General features: G+C 45.2%; 2 protein-coding genes across 2 annotated transcripts in view; both read left to right on the top strand.

The window, feature by feature from the left end:
- LOC142590267 (pleckstrin homology domain-containing family A member 8-like) overlaps positions 1–17269 on the top strand; it is a 278236-nt gene that overhangs the window by 256475 nt on the left and 4492 nt on the right. The gene's annotated exons all lie outside the window — the stretch shown is intronic.
- Positions 3718–17123, top strand: LOC142590265 (pleckstrin homology domain-containing family A member 8-like). Its single transcript, XM_075702215.1, has 3 exons — positions 3718–3941; positions 9633–9935; positions 11988–17123. The coding sequence occupies exons 1-3, from the start codon at positions 3837–3839 to the stop codon at positions 13242–13244; spliced, it is 1665 nt and encodes a 554-aa protein (XP_075558330.1). The 5' UTR covers positions 3718–3836; the 3' UTR covers positions 13245–17123.

The following is a 17269-nucleotide window of genomic DNA, read 5'->3' as shown; positions in this document are numbered from 1 at the left end:
AAAGGGTGGCGACCTTCAGGTAGCCTAAAGAAACCAAGGTGAACTTTCACTATTCACGAGCAGGTAGCTTCACGCTCAGATGGCTCATGAAGCAGTGTACTGGCTGTGCCAAGAAGTCGAACAAGGGTGGCGACCTTCAGGTAACCTAAAGAAACCAAGGTGAACTTTCACTATTCACGAGCAGGTAGCTTCACGCTCAGATGGCTCATGAAGCAGTGTACTGGCTGTGCCAAGAAGTCGAACAAGGGTGGCGACCTTCAGGTAACCTAAAGAAACCAAGGTGAACTTTCACTATTCACGAGCAGGTAGCTTCACGCTCAGATGGATCATGAAGCAGTGTGCTGGATGTGCCAAGAAGTCGAAAAAGGGTGGCGACCTTCAGGTAGCCTAAAGAAACCAAGGTGAACTTTCACTATTCACGAGCAGGTAGCTTCACGCTCAGATGGCTCATGAAGCAGTGTACTGGCTGTGCCAAGAAGTCGAACAAGGGTGGCGACCTTCAGGTAACCTAAAGAAACCAAGGTGAACCTTCACTATTCACGAGCAGGTAGCTTTATGTTGAGATGGCTCATGAAGCAGTGTTCCAGTTGTGCCAAGAAGTCGAACAAGGGTGGCGACCTTCAGGTAACCTAAAGAAACCAAGGTGAACTTTCACTATTCACGAGCAGGTAGCTTCATGCTCAGATGGATCATGAAGCAGTGTGCTGGATGTGCCAAGAAGTCGAAAAAGGGTGGCGACCTTCAGGTAGCCTAAAGAAACCAAGGTGAACCTTCACTATTCACGAGCAGGTAGCTTTATGTTGAGATGGCTCATGAAGCAGTGTTCCAGTTGTGCCAAGAAGTCGAACAAGGGTGGCGACCTTCAGGTAACCTAAAGAAACCAAGGTGAACTTTCACTATTCACGAGCAGGTAGCTTCACGCTCGGATGGATCATGAAGCAGTGTGCTGGATGTGCCAAGAAGTCGAAAAAGGGTGGCGACCTTCAGGTAGCCTAAAGAAACCAAGGTGAACTTTCACTATTCACGAGCAGGTAGCTTCACGCTCAGATGGCTCATGAAGCAGTGTACTGGCTGTGCCAGGAAGTCGAACAAGGGTGGCGACCTTCAGGTAACCTAAAGAAACCAAGGTGAACCTTCACTATTCACGAGCAGGTAGCTTTATGTTCAGATGGCTCATGAAGCAGTGTTCCAGTTGTGCCAAGAAGTCGAACAAGGGTGGCGACCTTCAGGTAACCTAAAGAAACCAAGGTGAACTTTCACTATTCACGAGCAGGTAGCTTCACGCTCAGATGGATCATGAAGCAGTGTGCTGGATGTGCCAAGAAGTCGAAAAAGGGTGGCGACCTTCAGGTAGCCTAAAGAAACCAAGGTGAACCTTCACTATTCACGAGCAGGTAGCTTTATCTTGAGATGGCTCATGAAGCAGTGTTCCAGTTGTGCCAAGAAGTTGAACAAGGGTGGTCGCTGTCAGGTGCCCTGACTCGGGGAAATGCATATATAGGTCTACGACAATACCTACTTTCCTGTTTTTTACCATGCCACATCCCCCCATTAATCGCAATCAAATAATTAGACAAGTTACAGAATTAGAACTGCCCCGCGCAAGGTTGAGACATGGTTACTATATAGCGCTAACCAGACTAACGGAAATAAAGTTGGGACAGGACAGAGAAAAAGCGCTCTGTCCCGTCCTTAGCTGCTTAAGAGCAGCTAAGGACAGCAGCTGTCATTAACTGCTGTCCTATCATTAGCTGCTCTGTCCTGTCCTTAGCCCTTAATTAAAGGGACACTAAAGTGAAAAATGATTTCTTCTCCATCAGTAAATTACCGTTCTACAACACCAAAAACACCACTCTTACAAAGATAAGACGTTTGGTAAGTCAGAAAAAGCGCAAGAACGAAATACGGGTTGCGACGCCTACTTATGTTCCTGCACCTGGGGGCTGTGACGTCTTGGATTTTTATGGCATCTTCCAAGGCCTACTAATTGCATATCGCGTTACAGATTGACTACATTGTGTTCTAAAGGAACCAAATATTAAACATGGCAAGTTTCGGGAACCATTATTCAGCCAACGCGGCCCAAATGCCAAAACATACTTTGGAATCCCTGACGTCACACTGACGTACCGGCGCTAGGGTTTCAGGCGCGAAATTCAAATACTGATACTTGGACCTTCATTTTCTCATCTAATAATCAAACTATTTTTTAAATGACTGCCTGCAGGATTTTCAAACAATGCTTCATTAGTCTAAACAGATTTATTGTTTCGCTTTAGTGTCCCTTTAAGGAACAATCGGGGTGCCGGGCCACATCGGGACGCCCCGTGACACATATTCAGTATCAAGATTATAGGGCCTATCTAGGTTTATTTTCTTCCTCTTTACTTTTTGTGTTGGTCCAAACGAGTAATTGAGAGACAAGTACGTTCAGAAAATTAATTGGGCCTGTTGGATTTTTTTTTTTACGTGTGTCTTAAAACACACTTGTAAACACATCCAATTCGTCAAATGGCTTGAGCACTTTTTTTTTTTTACTGGGTCTTCTTCAAAACGCGCAGTAGTCTGTTGAAGTGTGACTACAAAACGTACGTAGCTAGTAGAGATCAGCGGCACACCTATGGGCATAGCTTAAAGCCCCTCCGTACTACCACCGCTGTAAGCTGACGAAGCGGCTTTAGCACAGCTATGCAGCTATCTACAAAATGCTTCGTGTGACATCGATGCTTGCCGTTGGTGGGGTATCTGCGTTATTACTGTCATTAATATTATTAGTGTTGAAGAAGACCGAAACGAGGCGAGACGGGAATCAATCTACATGCCGCAAAGTGCTTTGTATGAAGCAAATTAATACCAGAAAGCACGCTGAAAACACGTATGACAGCGCTGTTTCGCTGTGAAACGCTTAGCTCAGTGACGCATCCGTGGCCTTAGTGCCCTGTCATTTGTCAACGTTACGCCGCCCCTTCGGCCGGCTGCATGAGGCGGCACCCCTTCTAAAGTGACGCTGCTAGCTCGCGCGATCCCGGCAGCGTGATTCTAATTCGCGCATCCAGAGAAGCTGGTTATATTTGTTTCGTTCCCCTCTTTCTTGAGCGTGTCGGTCGTGTCTCAAATTTCGCCGATAGCGCAGCATCGAGTGCTCCTACGGCCCGGTTTTGCTTGAGTTGCGGTGTCCTTTCACTGACAGTGCAAAACTTTATCGACAAACATAATACTGCGAATTAAACTTCCCCATGATGTGGAAGCATATATATAAGAGTTGCCATCGACGGGTGCTTTAAAAAAATTAACTGCGAAATTTGTTGAGGAAGGAATTTCAGCCAACGATGAAACGAGAGAAACTGTAGAGTTCATTAGTGAAACCATGCAAGTGCTACAATGTGCTACACGCAGGCAACGGAGGCTCAACTCGGCCTATCCTAGGGTTACGCGGTCCGCAAAGCATGCCGCACGCCGACTATATAAACAAAAGAGAAATGAGTGCCGGCCCCAATACGATCGCTATTTTTGCCATCAGCCTAAAACACAGGAGGAGACGAGCGCGTAGTACTTGCAAATCGAGTTTTTTCTTTTCCTTTCGGTTTCGCCGCCTGCTCATAGAATAAAGAACCCGTGCCCCACTCCCTGCTCATGCTTTCTCACGCCTGCTCCTCGCACGTGCGAAACTGTCCACGCTGGCGGCGCGCAAATCGGCGGCCGCTTTCCCTCTCTCCACCAACAGAAACATGGCTGACCCGTGATCTGTCGGCTGCGCTCGCGCGTCGCGGCGTTCTTTCGGCGCCGTTTCGAAGAAATTGCCGCTTCCCTCCGCTCGCATTACAAGGAACACGGCCATGGAAGGTGTGCTGTGGAAGTGGACCAATTACTGGAACGGTTGGCAGCCTCGATGGTTCATCCTGGACAAGGGTATCCTGACGTACTACAAGTCCCAGGACGAGGTGGGTCTCCTTGCGCGACCGTCGGCAGAGCGCCGGAAACCAAAGCCGCGCTGTTTCGCTGTCAAACGCTTAGCTCTGTGACGCATCCGTGGCCGTAGTGCCCTGTCATCTGTCAGCGTTACGCCGCCCCTTCAGCCGGCTGCATGAGGCGGCACCACTTCTAAAGCGACGCTGCTGGCCAGCGTGATTCTAATTCGCGCATCCAGAGAAGCTGGTTGTATTTGTTTCGTTCCCCTCTTTCTTGAGCGTCGTGCCGGTCGTCTCTCAAATTTCGCCGTTAGCGCAGCATCGAGTGCTCCTACGGCACCATTTTGCTTGAGTTGCGGTGTCCTTTCATTGAAAATGCAAAACTTAATCGCCAAACATATGTCAACATCGTAGCACTCGACAGATGTGGATCGTAACGTTGCTTGACGCCGATTTGGCTACTCGGAAATTTAGACATGTTAGTTAGCACCGTTAACAAACTGTGACTGGAACGCATAGCGCGCTTGCTCGCGCTTTGTGAAAGAACGTGGCGTAAGGTGCTGAATGTTCTTTTTAGCGCACTTCGAAACTGGCATGTTGGCAGGAAATGAAATTTGTTTAGACGCCGTGCGAGTGCTGTGGCGCATTGCAACGAGTGCTTGGTCGCCCAACACGTGTGAGCCTCGTAGTCATAGAAACGAGAGATGTTTATCAAGCGCTGGCTTAGCTATTGCGCGAAGAAAGAAGCGTTTCCAATCATGCATAGCTGCGCCTTTGAGAAACAGCCAGTATAGAACTGGTCAGCGAGCTAGCGCCTACAATTGGGGAGGAACGCGATGCAGGAAATAAGAAATCCGGTTAGTGGATGTCACAACCAGTTCCAAAAGAAAAACATGTTTGCCGTCGCTTCTATCGCTTCTATTAATTTCCATTAGAAACTAGTTGTGAAAACATGTTTACAGGAAACACTGTTTCCCTGTATGTGGAAACATTCAGAGCTTGCTCTTTGCAGATGTGAGAGTTGCCCTGCTAGAAAGATAAGCCGTTGTTGTCACTGATAAGCCTCCATCCCACCTTGGCAGGTTGATCTCCACTATCACCTTTGCTTTTGCTTGTCACGGCTTGACATAAGTGTAGGTCTTACACCGATATCTGTTTTAGGGGCTTTCCAGGCTGTATCCGAGGTGTTGCCTCAGGTCATTGTATATTGTTAGTATGGCCAACTAGTGCTGAAACTTCATGTGTCAACAGCAGTGCCGTAACACAGACTATTGAGTTGAGGAAACGCTTTTGAATAGCACATATTGGTATTTTGCATTGGTGACTTCACCACTCATGTTAAGGCACACGTGTCCAGCTCCTGAGCTGACTGGGCACCAGCGTGCTAGAACATAACAGCGCATGCGCTCTTCGTAACGTGCACGGCCATGGACAGACAATAGCTGGGCGTATCGGGCTAAAGCAAAAGTTGGTACAGGCACATGTCTGTTGTCGTTTTAAATATTGTACCATTTTCATGGCCTGTGTACCATACGGCGGCAGCGTGTTCTAATTACACACTCGAACTGCCATAGCACTCCCTGACCAGCACCAGTTCCCCATATGCTGTTATAGCAGCTCCTTCGTATATAGCGGTCCTATGATCAAGTCACGACCACTAAAAAAAATTATGTGAGAACCCGTCTCGCGATGAATGTCGACGGTAATGCAGTTAGCATTGAAGCAATGCTGTGACACGCCATATTACCATCGCTGACGGGCATCATGTCTGAGGCGTGTGGCAGAGTCTCCTTCCTCATCGAGCTCCCACTGCTGCTTGTGGCAGTGGCCAGTTTGGCCTAAGTATATATACTTAGCACAACTGAGCAAAACCTTGTCGATTACTTCTGGCGCACAACAGATGAATGTGATGATGTGTAATGCTAATCGCATTAACATGGACAGTCATCTTCCTCTTCGAGCTCACACTGCTGCTCGTGGACTCAACCAGCAGTGACCCACGTTGGCATCAAAGAGGTTCATTGAAGAGTGGCACATACCCCAGTACTCCAAGTTGCTCTGTCGGTTGGTTCTGAACTCTGTTGCATCAGCACAGAAGCCTATTAGACCATGTACTACCCAGTGACTCATCTTGGTGGGAAAACAGTTTGGCGTGGACAAACGCACCGACAAAAACATACCGCAAACTTGGTGAAGTTCCAAAGAATGCTGATCACATTAACAAAGTCTGCTTAAAGATTTTCAGAAAGAAGGTACCTCAGCCGATCTCAATGCCAGTGCATTCCCTCCTGAATATTAAGGCTGCGTTACCATGACATCAGTGCAAACTAAGCAGTGGTTTGTTAAGGAGGCATGTCAAAGTGCATTGCAATCTATGACATGGCCATCAAGCAGCATTGAGATCATGTCATTTAATTGACGCCAGCAGTGCAGAGTTAGTTATATGCAGTATAGAGAATGGGAGCGAGCAAAAGCCATAGCTTCTTGGAGATGATTATTCCCATATGTCTCCTAATATTTCTGCAGCTAACATTGCACAGAAGGGCCTGAGCCTCCTGTGGGTAAAATATAGCAGTTGGTGCTGTTACTGCTTGTTACATTCGACAAACCTGCAATGTTATTCTTTGTTTTTATCTCTCTTTCATTGTTTGCTGCTCCCTTTCACACCAGCAAAGATTTTCCTTTTTTTATTAATCGGGGTTTAATGTTCCCAAATAACACAAGAGGTAGGAGAACCACCACACTTATGGGGCGCTTTAACATTCTCCCAAAATGTGGTGGATGAGCGTTCTTGCATTCTACATCCATCAAAATGTGGCTGATCTGCTTATAATTGCTGAACAGGATACTCTGTTGGCAAACTCCAAGTTGATAAATCACTCTTCCACATTTTTTTTGCTGCTGAAACAGCTCGTGCAGGCAGTAGAACTGTAAGTGACCATTGTAATGACTTTATTATTTTCCCCGTGAAATCTCGCCACCACTTCTGCTCCTTTAGGGCTACTGCACTAAATTTCATATAAAGAATGCAGAAAGCACCCATATCTCCAGGGCTCTGTTCTGGGCACACCATTATTGTTAATACGCATAAATAATTTACCACACTGTCTAGCCTCTTCTATGTGTATGCTTCTATATGTATATATGTGGGTGATACTGCCATAAAGACCACTGATAAATCTCTCGAGTCATCAGTTGCTAAATTAAACACATACCTGGTAAACATACCAAGTCACAGCTGTAAAAAACAGGTTACAGTTTAATCTCAACTTTGTAGTATTCAGCTCCCACCGAAGGCAACCAATTCATATTCTGTGTATCTCATTTAGATCACGTTTAATTGGAGACGACAGTGCTGCACATTTGTAGCTGCTGGACTTGAATCTTGTATGATTGATGTCCTGCAAGACAGGTTTGGTATGACTATGAGCATATATCGCGCATGTTTTACACTAAGCTCCTGCAAATGAGGTGGAAATATTGTGATTAATTATTTCATATAAGTTAGTCCAAAATCACTTCTCCTGTCAATGTCAATGTCAGGTTAAATCAACTTCAACCGCTAATGCTATAATGCATGTTTTAAGCCAACAAAATACCTTGTGTGATGATCTTCGCATTTCTAACACCCATGTGTGCTGTTTGACTGATTTCTATTTTTGTCCTTAATCAAAATTTTATTGTCGTTGTTGTTGTTGTTGTATACCGTTTGTTCAGATTTCGTGCTTCATTTTCTTTTTTCCTTCTTTGTCAATTCACAAGTGCACCTTTACCGAGGCTCATAATTGAATATGGGCACTTCAGAAATAAACTAATTGAATTGATTGTAATTTGAAGTATCGCAGTCACATCAAATAGGATAGAAAAGAATATAGTATATGGCAGGCACATCATTACAGCTCGCCTTTCTTTTAATCAATCTATGCCTATCCATCTCTGTGACTCCTTTATTAACTTATATTAATTGAAGTACATTCTACTGGGAAAATACATAAAGCGCATACCTAATGTTGTTGCAAACTTTGCAATATGACCTATAAGTTGCTTACATGTGGCACATTGCGTACTAATAGCAAACCAGTTCTTCGTGACAATAATATTCTCACTGTTGACCACCTAGTTGATTAAAATGTTGGCATACTTTAGTTCAAGTTTCTCCATAATAAAGTTCCTGTTATATTATACTCAGCAGCATATCTGGACAATTATAACAATACAAAGTTTGCTTCCTTCGCCAAAAGTACCTGACTGTGCTAAACAGTTCTCTTTTAACCTATTTCATTTTGGGACAAAATATGACCTTCAGTAAAACCGTCTCGGTGTACTGACTCGCTTAAGATGCCTTTGAAGAAATATTTAAGGATAGAGTGAGAACTAATGAAGCTGTTTTTGCTTGCGTGTGTTTTTTTTCTGTCTCCTGTAATATTATTACTTTTATAAAGTAATATTATTATTTTTATAAATTAAACTGTTGTATCATTTGTCTTGCATTGTTGCTTTGATATCTGGCTTCTATTTTTTTTTAACATGTCCACCGCTGCTTGTTATAGAGACACGTTTTTTTATTGTTATGCTTTGCCTTGTTACATGTTAATTTGTTTTGTTGTTGCAATTTAATACTTCTCATATGTTTAACATTACAGGAGGTCCCCATACAGCCACTGGCTGTGGAACTTCCTTATGTATAAGAGATGTATAAATGTTTGTACACCTATAGCAACAACAAAAATTCGAATTCTGCATTGAGTGATGAGGTTGTGGATTTAATTCCTGGCCACTGTAGTTGTGTTTGTATAGGGCAAGATGCAAAGGGCACTCGCATACCAAGCTTTGGCAGTATGTTAAAGAAAGTCCGAGGTCATCAAGTATAATCTGGAGCCCTCCACTATGAGATTTCTTGTTACCTCTGCTTTGGGATGTCAAAACCAGTCAGTCAGTCAGTCAAGGTGTTGCTCATGCAGTGTATTTGAGGACTTGGCTCGTATATTTTGTAGGTGCTTGACAGTCTCAAGGACTGTCTTGGAGTTCTTTTAGACCTTCATCACAATGTACTCCTTGAACCCAAAAATGTATTGGGCCTTGTGATAGCACTGCTTTTCTTTTGACTATGCAGTGTGCCAACCCGCCGTGGTTGCTCAGTGGCTATGGTGTTGGGCTGCTGAGCACGAGGTCGCGGGATCGAATCTCGGCCACGGCAGCCGCATTTCGATGGGGGCAAAATGCGAAAACACCCGTGTGCTTAGATTTAGGTGCACGTTAAAGAACCCCAGGTGGTCAAAATTTCCGGAGTCCTCCACTACGGCGTGCCTCATAATCAGAAAGTGGTTTTGGCACGTAAAACCCCAAATATTATTATTATTATTGCAGTGTGCCACTGGCCTTAAACTCCCTGTAGCGTCCAGTTTACGTTTCCTTTTCTTGTGAAATTTTTACTAACTTTCGCTTCATCAGTCATGCTTTTCATATGTATTCATCTCTCACCCTAATAATAGACATGCCTTGTAGAGGCTTATACAGTTTGCATATCTGTGCGTTTTGTAAGCATGTTCTTTTAAATTTTTACTCTTCTCTCATGGTTAGTCGTACTTCTCATATTTCTCCATCTGCCTATAATCATCAAGAATAGTGTGCCAGGCATATGGCTACGCCAATCCCATGATCTGGTTCTGCGAGTGAGACGTGCAATAATATTCACCATTCCCCCCCCCCCCTTCTCCACACCAGGTGAATCAGGGCTGCAAGGGCTCGGTAAAGATTTCAGCATGTGAGATCGTGGTGCACCCAACGGACAACCGGCGGCTGGATCTGGTGATTCCGTCGGAGCAGCACTTCTACCTGCGGGCGCCCACACCGTCCGAGCGGCAGCAGTGGCTTGTGGCGCTGGGCAGTTCCAAAGCAGCTACAGCGGCAGCCGGTAGCCATGCAGCACAGCCACCCCGGCTCGGAGGAGGCGGAGGTGACCCCGAGGGCAGCCTGCGGGCCAAGAAGGCCGAGCTGCGGCTCTACTGCGACCTCCTCATGCAGCAGGTACGCAACGAAAGAATTGTCACCCAGAAATGGTGACACATCGAGCTCGTTTTATTAATTGCAAAAGCAATCATACGGACACTCTGCTTTACTTGCAGAATCAGTGTCATGTCCTAGAGACACGCTCTCCTGACCAGCCGCAGTTCACCTGAAGCAGCGAAAGAGGATGCGAAGTGGTGTTCCACACACACTACAAGTAACATGCCTCTGTTTAACAAGATGTGCTGTGCTGGAACTCCAGCATGTGAATGCTAGTTAAGAAAAAAAGCACTTTGAAGCATGGGCGACACTTTGTGAGATGCTGGCCACAGCACAACTGATGGCAAAACCTTAGGCGCAGGAAAGATGAATACACCAGCTTGTCTCTTGTGGTTGCATATTGAGGCTGAAGACTACCTGCCGAGTGCTCTCTGACCTGTCCACATGTTACAGCACCTGCACATCTTGTATTGATTGACCAACGAGTGTTCCGGCAGTATATCTTGGCTGATCCACTATAAGCTATTCCAATCTAATGGTTTCTGCTCAGTGATTTTTCAACACAGTCACTGAAAACGGCATCCCCATTTCATGATGGCAGCGAACATAATCACGCATTCTGCATATGCATTAGGTGTGCATTGCTCGAGCCTCAATGGTGCAGATTCGAGAAAGAAGCTGCAACAACAAAGGAAGCAGAGCAGACACTGATAAAATGTCCTTTCACTGATTTGAAAGAAAATTGTTTTATGCCACAAAAATCTCTAGGCCTGAGAGTGCAAACGAAGTTTAAGACTAACAGAAGGGGATTAAGAGAGATTTAATAAAATAATAAAGATTATATTAGACAGCTTGCAGTATATTAAAAGTGCAGGTAGCTTACGTTCTAATTAAGATTAAGAAGTGGAGTTGAGGCAGAATTAAGGAGAAAGTGTATTTGTTTGGCCAGGTTGGTAACGCATGATCATTGATTCTGCGTTGGTAACACATGAAACAAACAAGTACAAAGGTGTAACAGAAACTCGCATAATGCCTTGGTTGGTCCTATCTCTCCATTGCCATTATGTTGTCTTGTGCTACAAAAGCAGAGGAAATAAGGAAATCGGCTGGCATAGGATGGTACCTTCCGACACAAGACGGTAGTAATGGGAGATCACTAGCAGAGGCCTTTGTCTTACAGTGGTCATAAATAAGCTGATGCAGTGATAGGCTGGCAGACTCGAGTCCACTCACTCAGACCTGCGAGCAAGTCCAAGTGAGCCCACCTAATTAGAATTTTGTAGAGCGCGAGTTCAAGTGAGCCCAGCAGAGTAAGATTTCTATTAGTCTGAGTGAGGCCCCAAGCGAGAAATACCTTCTTTGAGTGAGTCTGAGTTAGTTTCACTTGTTTTGCCAACCTGTGGCTGCAGCTGATGATAATAAAACAATGTGTAAGAGGGTGTATCGAATGTTAATAAAATGAGGTGATGGTGTGAACCAAGACAAAGGTGCACAAAATCATTAGCATGGCACACATACACGAGATCTCAGTGCTATAGCATCTAAACATCATTGCTGCAGCCTTCCATTTCAAGTCACCGCAGAGTATGGATACTATGGTCATCCCTCTCTCTCATCATATGGTAAAGGTATGAATCTGAGTATACAGGATCCTAAAACTCTACAATGCTAAATACACATCTCACTTTTTAGCATACAAGCTGTTAGTGGCCAACTCTTTTTCGAGAGCGAGCGAATCTGTGGTGCATACAGCAAGCACATGTACAGTATATGATGATCATTCCTTTTAGGTAGCCTACACAGCCTATAGAGATGTTTTTATCACTACTGACACGGCCAATGTCCCAATGAAAACGTAGGTTACTGTTGACGTTACACAGAATGCTCACAAAAATGAGTTTGGTATTTCTGCAGCACGATTGCAACATCTGGCACTAGTAAGCACATACTATGACTGCTTGAGTTATGTACACTACACTCTACAACACTAACCTTGTTCATGGTTGTTTGTTGTCATTTTTATTTGTTTCAGTATGGAGCGCAGAGTGCTTGATATATGCAATCCTGTTTCAGGTGCACACCATCAAGACCTCACAGAGCGGAAGCGAAGAGGAGGCTGCCAAGGCAGGCGAAGCAGCTGACTTGCTGCAGGCTACCTGTGACACCTTCATCACCACACTGGAAGATTGCATGCGCCTAGCTGATGCAAACTTCACATATGAGCTGCCACACCAGGAAGTTCGAGACTCGGCCCTCCCACACGAGGCTCCACCGCCCATCGCACCAGTGGTCCCAAAGTCCCTGCAGAGCGCTCATCCTTCCTCTCGGCGCCGGCGGAAGTCCAGCTCTGTGTCCTCATCCTCTGCTACATCTGGAGCTGCCTCTTCCACAATGTCCACACTGGACAGTGCCAGGCAGCGAGGTCAGCGAACCGACCAAAGCACCGATGGGGTACCGTGCAGTTCTGGGCCTGTTCAGTCCAGTGCGACGTCACCCGGTTGCACAACAACCTCATCTCAGTCTTCTGCTGCCACCAACCATGTGACGCCGCCTGCTGATTGTGTGCCATTGCCAGGCAGTGCAGAAGGGTCAGACCATACAGAGTCTTCATCTGCCGCTGACAGGGTCATCCTTACCTCGACAGACCAGCCTAGTCCAGTGGTCAATGGGAGCCTTTCGGGTCATCTGGGTCGGCCACGCACCTTCTTCTCCGTGATGGAGCACAGCTTCATCGACATTGCTCTAGGCACTGGCATTCCAACAGAACAGTTCCTCAACAGCTGCCGTTCCATCCTGGCTGTATTTGATGTCCTCGGCTCAACGGCATTTGTCCCAGTCAAGATGGACATCCAGGGCAACATCGGCAAGCTGCAGTCCAGGTACGACTCGGACCCGTCTCGCTTCAACATGCTCCTCGACATGGTGCAGCAGGAGGTCGATTCAGCCACTAACACCGCCCGCAACTCCGCGACAGATGCACTCCTGTGGCTGTCTCGTGCACTGGCATTCATCCATGCATTCTTGGAGCAGATTCAGTCGGGGAACCCCGTCCTCACAGACTGTGCCTCAGTGGCGTACGGTGCCACCCTCAAGTGCCACCATGGCTGGGTGGTACGGAGCATCTTTGCCGTAGCGCTGCGAGCCATGCCCGAGCTGGAGCCATTCATAGAGGCCATGGCTCCTTCGTCTGAGGACTTTGAGCACCCGGACTACCGGAAGCAGCTGTTTTCCGACAGCAGAGCGTACCTGCAAGCTCTGCAGGAAGTGCTTGACACGCTCAACAATTTCTACACTGAGAATGGGCTCGAGCCACCTGTCCAGAAATCTTGAGCTTTCGAGTCCCTTGTGCCCTTCGTGCGTGGATCAATAGGTCAGCCCACGACAAGGACCAGGAGCTGAAGACTCATGCAGCGAGACAGTGTGCCAAAACTGAGCATAGACAATGAAAGGCAGACTGCACACAGTGCAGCGACTGGAAGTGTTAGTGTGTGGGCGTGTGTCGGCACGAGGCACCTGTGTGCGTGTTTGTAATAATTTAAACGCAGGGCACATTCCCTGGTATAGTCAGATTCCATGAGAGAAAGTGAGTTGCTAGTCAGTTCACCTGGTCACTGGGTAGGCGCACTTTTTGTAATGGTGCATGTAGTTAGGTAAAACGACTTGTTGCCATTTGGCCCAATCACTGACTTCCGTGCTGACATAACTGGCACTCTTAACGTTGGACCAACTTCAGGGCCTTCTGCTTGCAGCTTTCAAGTTTGCGGAATTCAAAGCTCTCTGGCGTGCTCCCATTTGAAACTCGATATCACGAAAAGCGAGTTGCGGAAGAAGTAGCATTTATCAACAATTTTATCAGTGCAATGTTTATCAGTGTTGTCAGGCATTGACAGCAAATAAAGGCAACATGCTGTTTGAAATGGACGATGCAGCTTCTCTGCCAGCATTTTTCACTTTGCATGAAAGCGCATAGAGAGCTCAAAACATATAAAGTAGCTTCAAAAACATTTCCCCAGCAAGCATATGACTTCTCCATGTTTAAATGAATGCTATGAATGCAGAGTTTATATTCTATTTGAATGCATTTATAAGGTGCCATCTTTCATCCTCTACAGAATATGCTGCTTGGTTTATAAGCCACCCAACATTTTTTTTGTGTACGTACAATGGAGGCACTGGTGAAAGCTGTATGCTTTTGGGTCTTTTGTGCAGTTTGTGATAGCATTGGTATGAGCACATCCTTTTTCTTTTTAATGACACTAGATTCTTTTTCTCTTTAGAGACAGTAGATGTAGACACTGTCAGCATCCAAAGAATTATTCAAAGTGTGCCAGCAGTTTCTTTCAGGCAGGTTCATCTGCCTGGATCATCAGGGACACTGACTGTTCCATGTGAAATTTCTGCCATCCAGACATTGTTTCCGACACTAACTAAAAGCATTGGTGACGATCAAGCATAAGGTGTCCTCTGCTCAAGGTAGCATGACCTTTGCTCCTCTCGATTTCAAATGAAATCGAGACACTGCAAGAGCTTGGCTCCTTGCTTAGAACTTAAGTGACTTTATTATACAGTATGCTTGTGCAACCTGAGCAAGCACTGGTAGGATACTTATACACTATGCTGACACAGTGTGCATCAATTTTAACCTTGACATTTGAGCAATCTTGAACAATAGTGACAGGCATGCGTTAGGCAGAGATCTGTTAAGCATAGACTTGTGTGCAGCCCTGCACATATGCTTTAGCCCCATACGTTTGTTGAGTAGCATAGTGTTGTGTGTAAAAATTTACATAGGCAACTCTGGTGCTATTGCCTGTGGGAACTGCAAGTATGACGGTTCAGCCAGCTTGGGAATTGGGTAGTAGATGGATTTGCCTAGATTTTGTCCTGGCTTCAACAACGTGTTCCCTCCATGCATATAGAAAAATATCATTGCGTGAAAATTTAGGAAGATAAGCACAGTAAACAACACCACAAGAATGTCTGACGCACCAAGCGCGAAGACAAGACAAATCCATATACTATTCATCCTTCCTGTAGTAGCTGAACAATCGCAGTGCCAGACGTCCATCTAGTAATTTTTTTGTAGAAAATTTTGTCTAATTTTTTCCAGTATTTGTAGAAAACTTCATGTGCAGTACTATATAAGTGTTACCTCAGTTACATGGCTTGCGTGATATTAGACATTAAACCATGCTAGTATGCGTAGAGAAAGGGTCGTGCGCTTCATTTTAGAGACCAGAGACGAGTTTCAGATCCTAGTTGAGAGAATAGTGAGCCGTACGATCGAAAGCCGGTAGTCAACTGGCAACACTACTATGTTTGTGCACTGACCATTCTGTCCATTGTCGTGGCCAAGCACATTCCATAATTAAGCCAAAACGATTTTTACTCCATGCTATGATTCTGCCTTTCTTTCCTGTCAGTTTGGCTATGCTGTTTTCACTGCGGAAGATATAGAAAGGACAACAGTGGATAGCCCGACTTGTAGCTGTTAGGGATGTCGCACCAGTTTTCTGGAGATCCCATGTTTTAAATATCCGTGGCAGGGATTAGCCAGCCACTGGTTCAATAGAAATGAAATTATATGTTGAATTGTCCACTGGGCTTCAGTGCTCTGTGTGTCATGGTGCTATCATCATCATCTTCAAGCGGCAACTAGCTTAGATGCACATTTTTCTTTGTTTCATTTCTAACGTACTGTTTGCCAACACTTCCAGCACGTAGTACCCATTGCTTTGCTTGGTGCTTAAAGTGGCCAGTTGAACCACCACGTATGTGAAGTGCCTGCTTTATCTGACATCACAAATTGTGTCCAGTGCATTGGCTATTTGCAACATTGGGCTCATGTATTAAGTTCATTAACATTATGTTTTTCTAGTTATTGTAGTGTTGCAGCACTGACCGCCTATGGGCACTGCACATCTTGTAAAATGCCCATGTTAGTGTATGCATAAAATGCTGAAGCAGCACGTGTGAACCAGACTACAAGAAGCAGTCCTTGTCTCATGCAAGCTGTTTCAGCATGAACAAATATATAACTCGACTGTATGTCCATTCTTTTAGAATTTGTGCTTTGACCTGCAAGAGAACACTTATTTGTAGCTTGCAACTTCCGCACAGGCACTCGGCATTTGTTCTATGCCTGCTCTGAATCATTGTCTGCTTTGTCACCTCTCTTCATTGAATTCTTAGGCATTTTAGCATTTATATTTTTTTCAGTAATTCCAAGTTTCTGGTCAGAGTTACTCATTCTTTGAGAGCCCACCCAGACTTTGCCATTCCTTCACATTGTAGAGTTTTGCAAGCAGGTCATTGTTTCCAAATGCATGGGCATCAAGTGCCTCGTCTCTGATCTGGTGTTGGTTCTCAGAAGTGTTCCTGCCACTGTGTCTGGTAGTTCCACTCATTTAATTCGCGCTGTGCCACAGCGAGTCAGTGAACAAGTCTGGTCTTGTTTGCAGCATCATTTATTACATCATCTTGCCTGAAGATTATAGTGTGTCACTGTTCTTGCTCTACGTCTGATTTCTTCCTATCATTAGGAGTATCTATGCTTGAAAGTGGTGGCAGAATGTGACAGCAGGTCATCGACATAGCCTGCAGCTTGGGCTAAATGTGCATATTGCTGTTGATAGATTCTTGTAGATAGGCCACACCATGGCATAACATGGCACAAGTGCATTTGGTTCTGTTGAAATCCACTGCTCCTTTGATGTAAAGGCCACTAATGCTGTGCTGTTGCTGCTGATGTAATGTAAACTGCATTGGAGCAGCATAGCAAAAATTTAAGCATAGGGGGCAGTTTAGTAGCCAAACTTCCCGTGCTAGCTGTGGTAGCTAGATTTTGTTTCTGCAGGCTGTCTTTGCTTTTGCAGCTCTTAGAGTCAGGCGAATCTAAGATAGAGTGGTAATATGCACAAATTCATTTCTGTTCTTTTATGTTTTGTCCTTAATGAAGGCAGCATGTTGTGTGAAGTGATGTACGGTAGTTTTGTGTGAAAGTGTTCTGTTATATAAGATTATTGCAGTAAAGGTTTATTATGCATCTAAATGTACATATATGTACAAACTGTGGTGGAGCTGTGCCTTTGTATTCAGCTTTATAGTGTGCCAGTGGTTGCACGAGCAACTTATGCAACATCCTGTCGCATGTGGCAGCTTTAGTTGTGAAGTTGAAATCTTGTCAAATAAAAGTGTCATATGTACGGATCCATAGTTATGACTTGTGGCAGGGCAACTGTCGTGATGACCGGTTTGCTTTGTTGTGGCAGCAACTGCAACAGCATATTGGCATCTGACTATTTGTGCATCGTTCCACACAACAGGTGGATCGGTAAGTGTCTATGGATTGAATA

The sequence above is a fragment of the Dermacentor variabilis genome, chromosome 8 (assembly GCF_050947875.1).
Source record: "Dermacentor variabilis isolate Ectoservices chromosome 8, ASM5094787v1, whole genome shotgun sequence".
Lineage (NCBI taxonomy): Eukaryota > Metazoa > Arthropoda > Arachnida > Ixodida > Ixodidae > Dermacentor > Dermacentor variabilis.
This window is presented reverse-complemented; position numbering and strand designations above follow the sequence as displayed.

Bases quoted from the DNA above. Each gene is read 5' to 3' on its own strand.
- LOC142590265 (XM_075702215.1), top strand. From the start codon at position 3,837: ATGGAAGGTGTGCTGTGGAAGTGGACCAATTACTGGAACGGTTGGCAG. The intron at 3,942-9,632 runs GTGGGTCTCCTT...TCTCCACACCAG, and splicing joins ACTACAAGTCCCAGGACGAG to GTGAATCAGGGCTGCAAGGG. The intron at 9,936-11,987 runs GTACGCAACGAA...ATCCTGTTTCAG, and splicing joins GCGACCTCCTCATGCAGCAG to GTGCACACCATCAAGACCTC.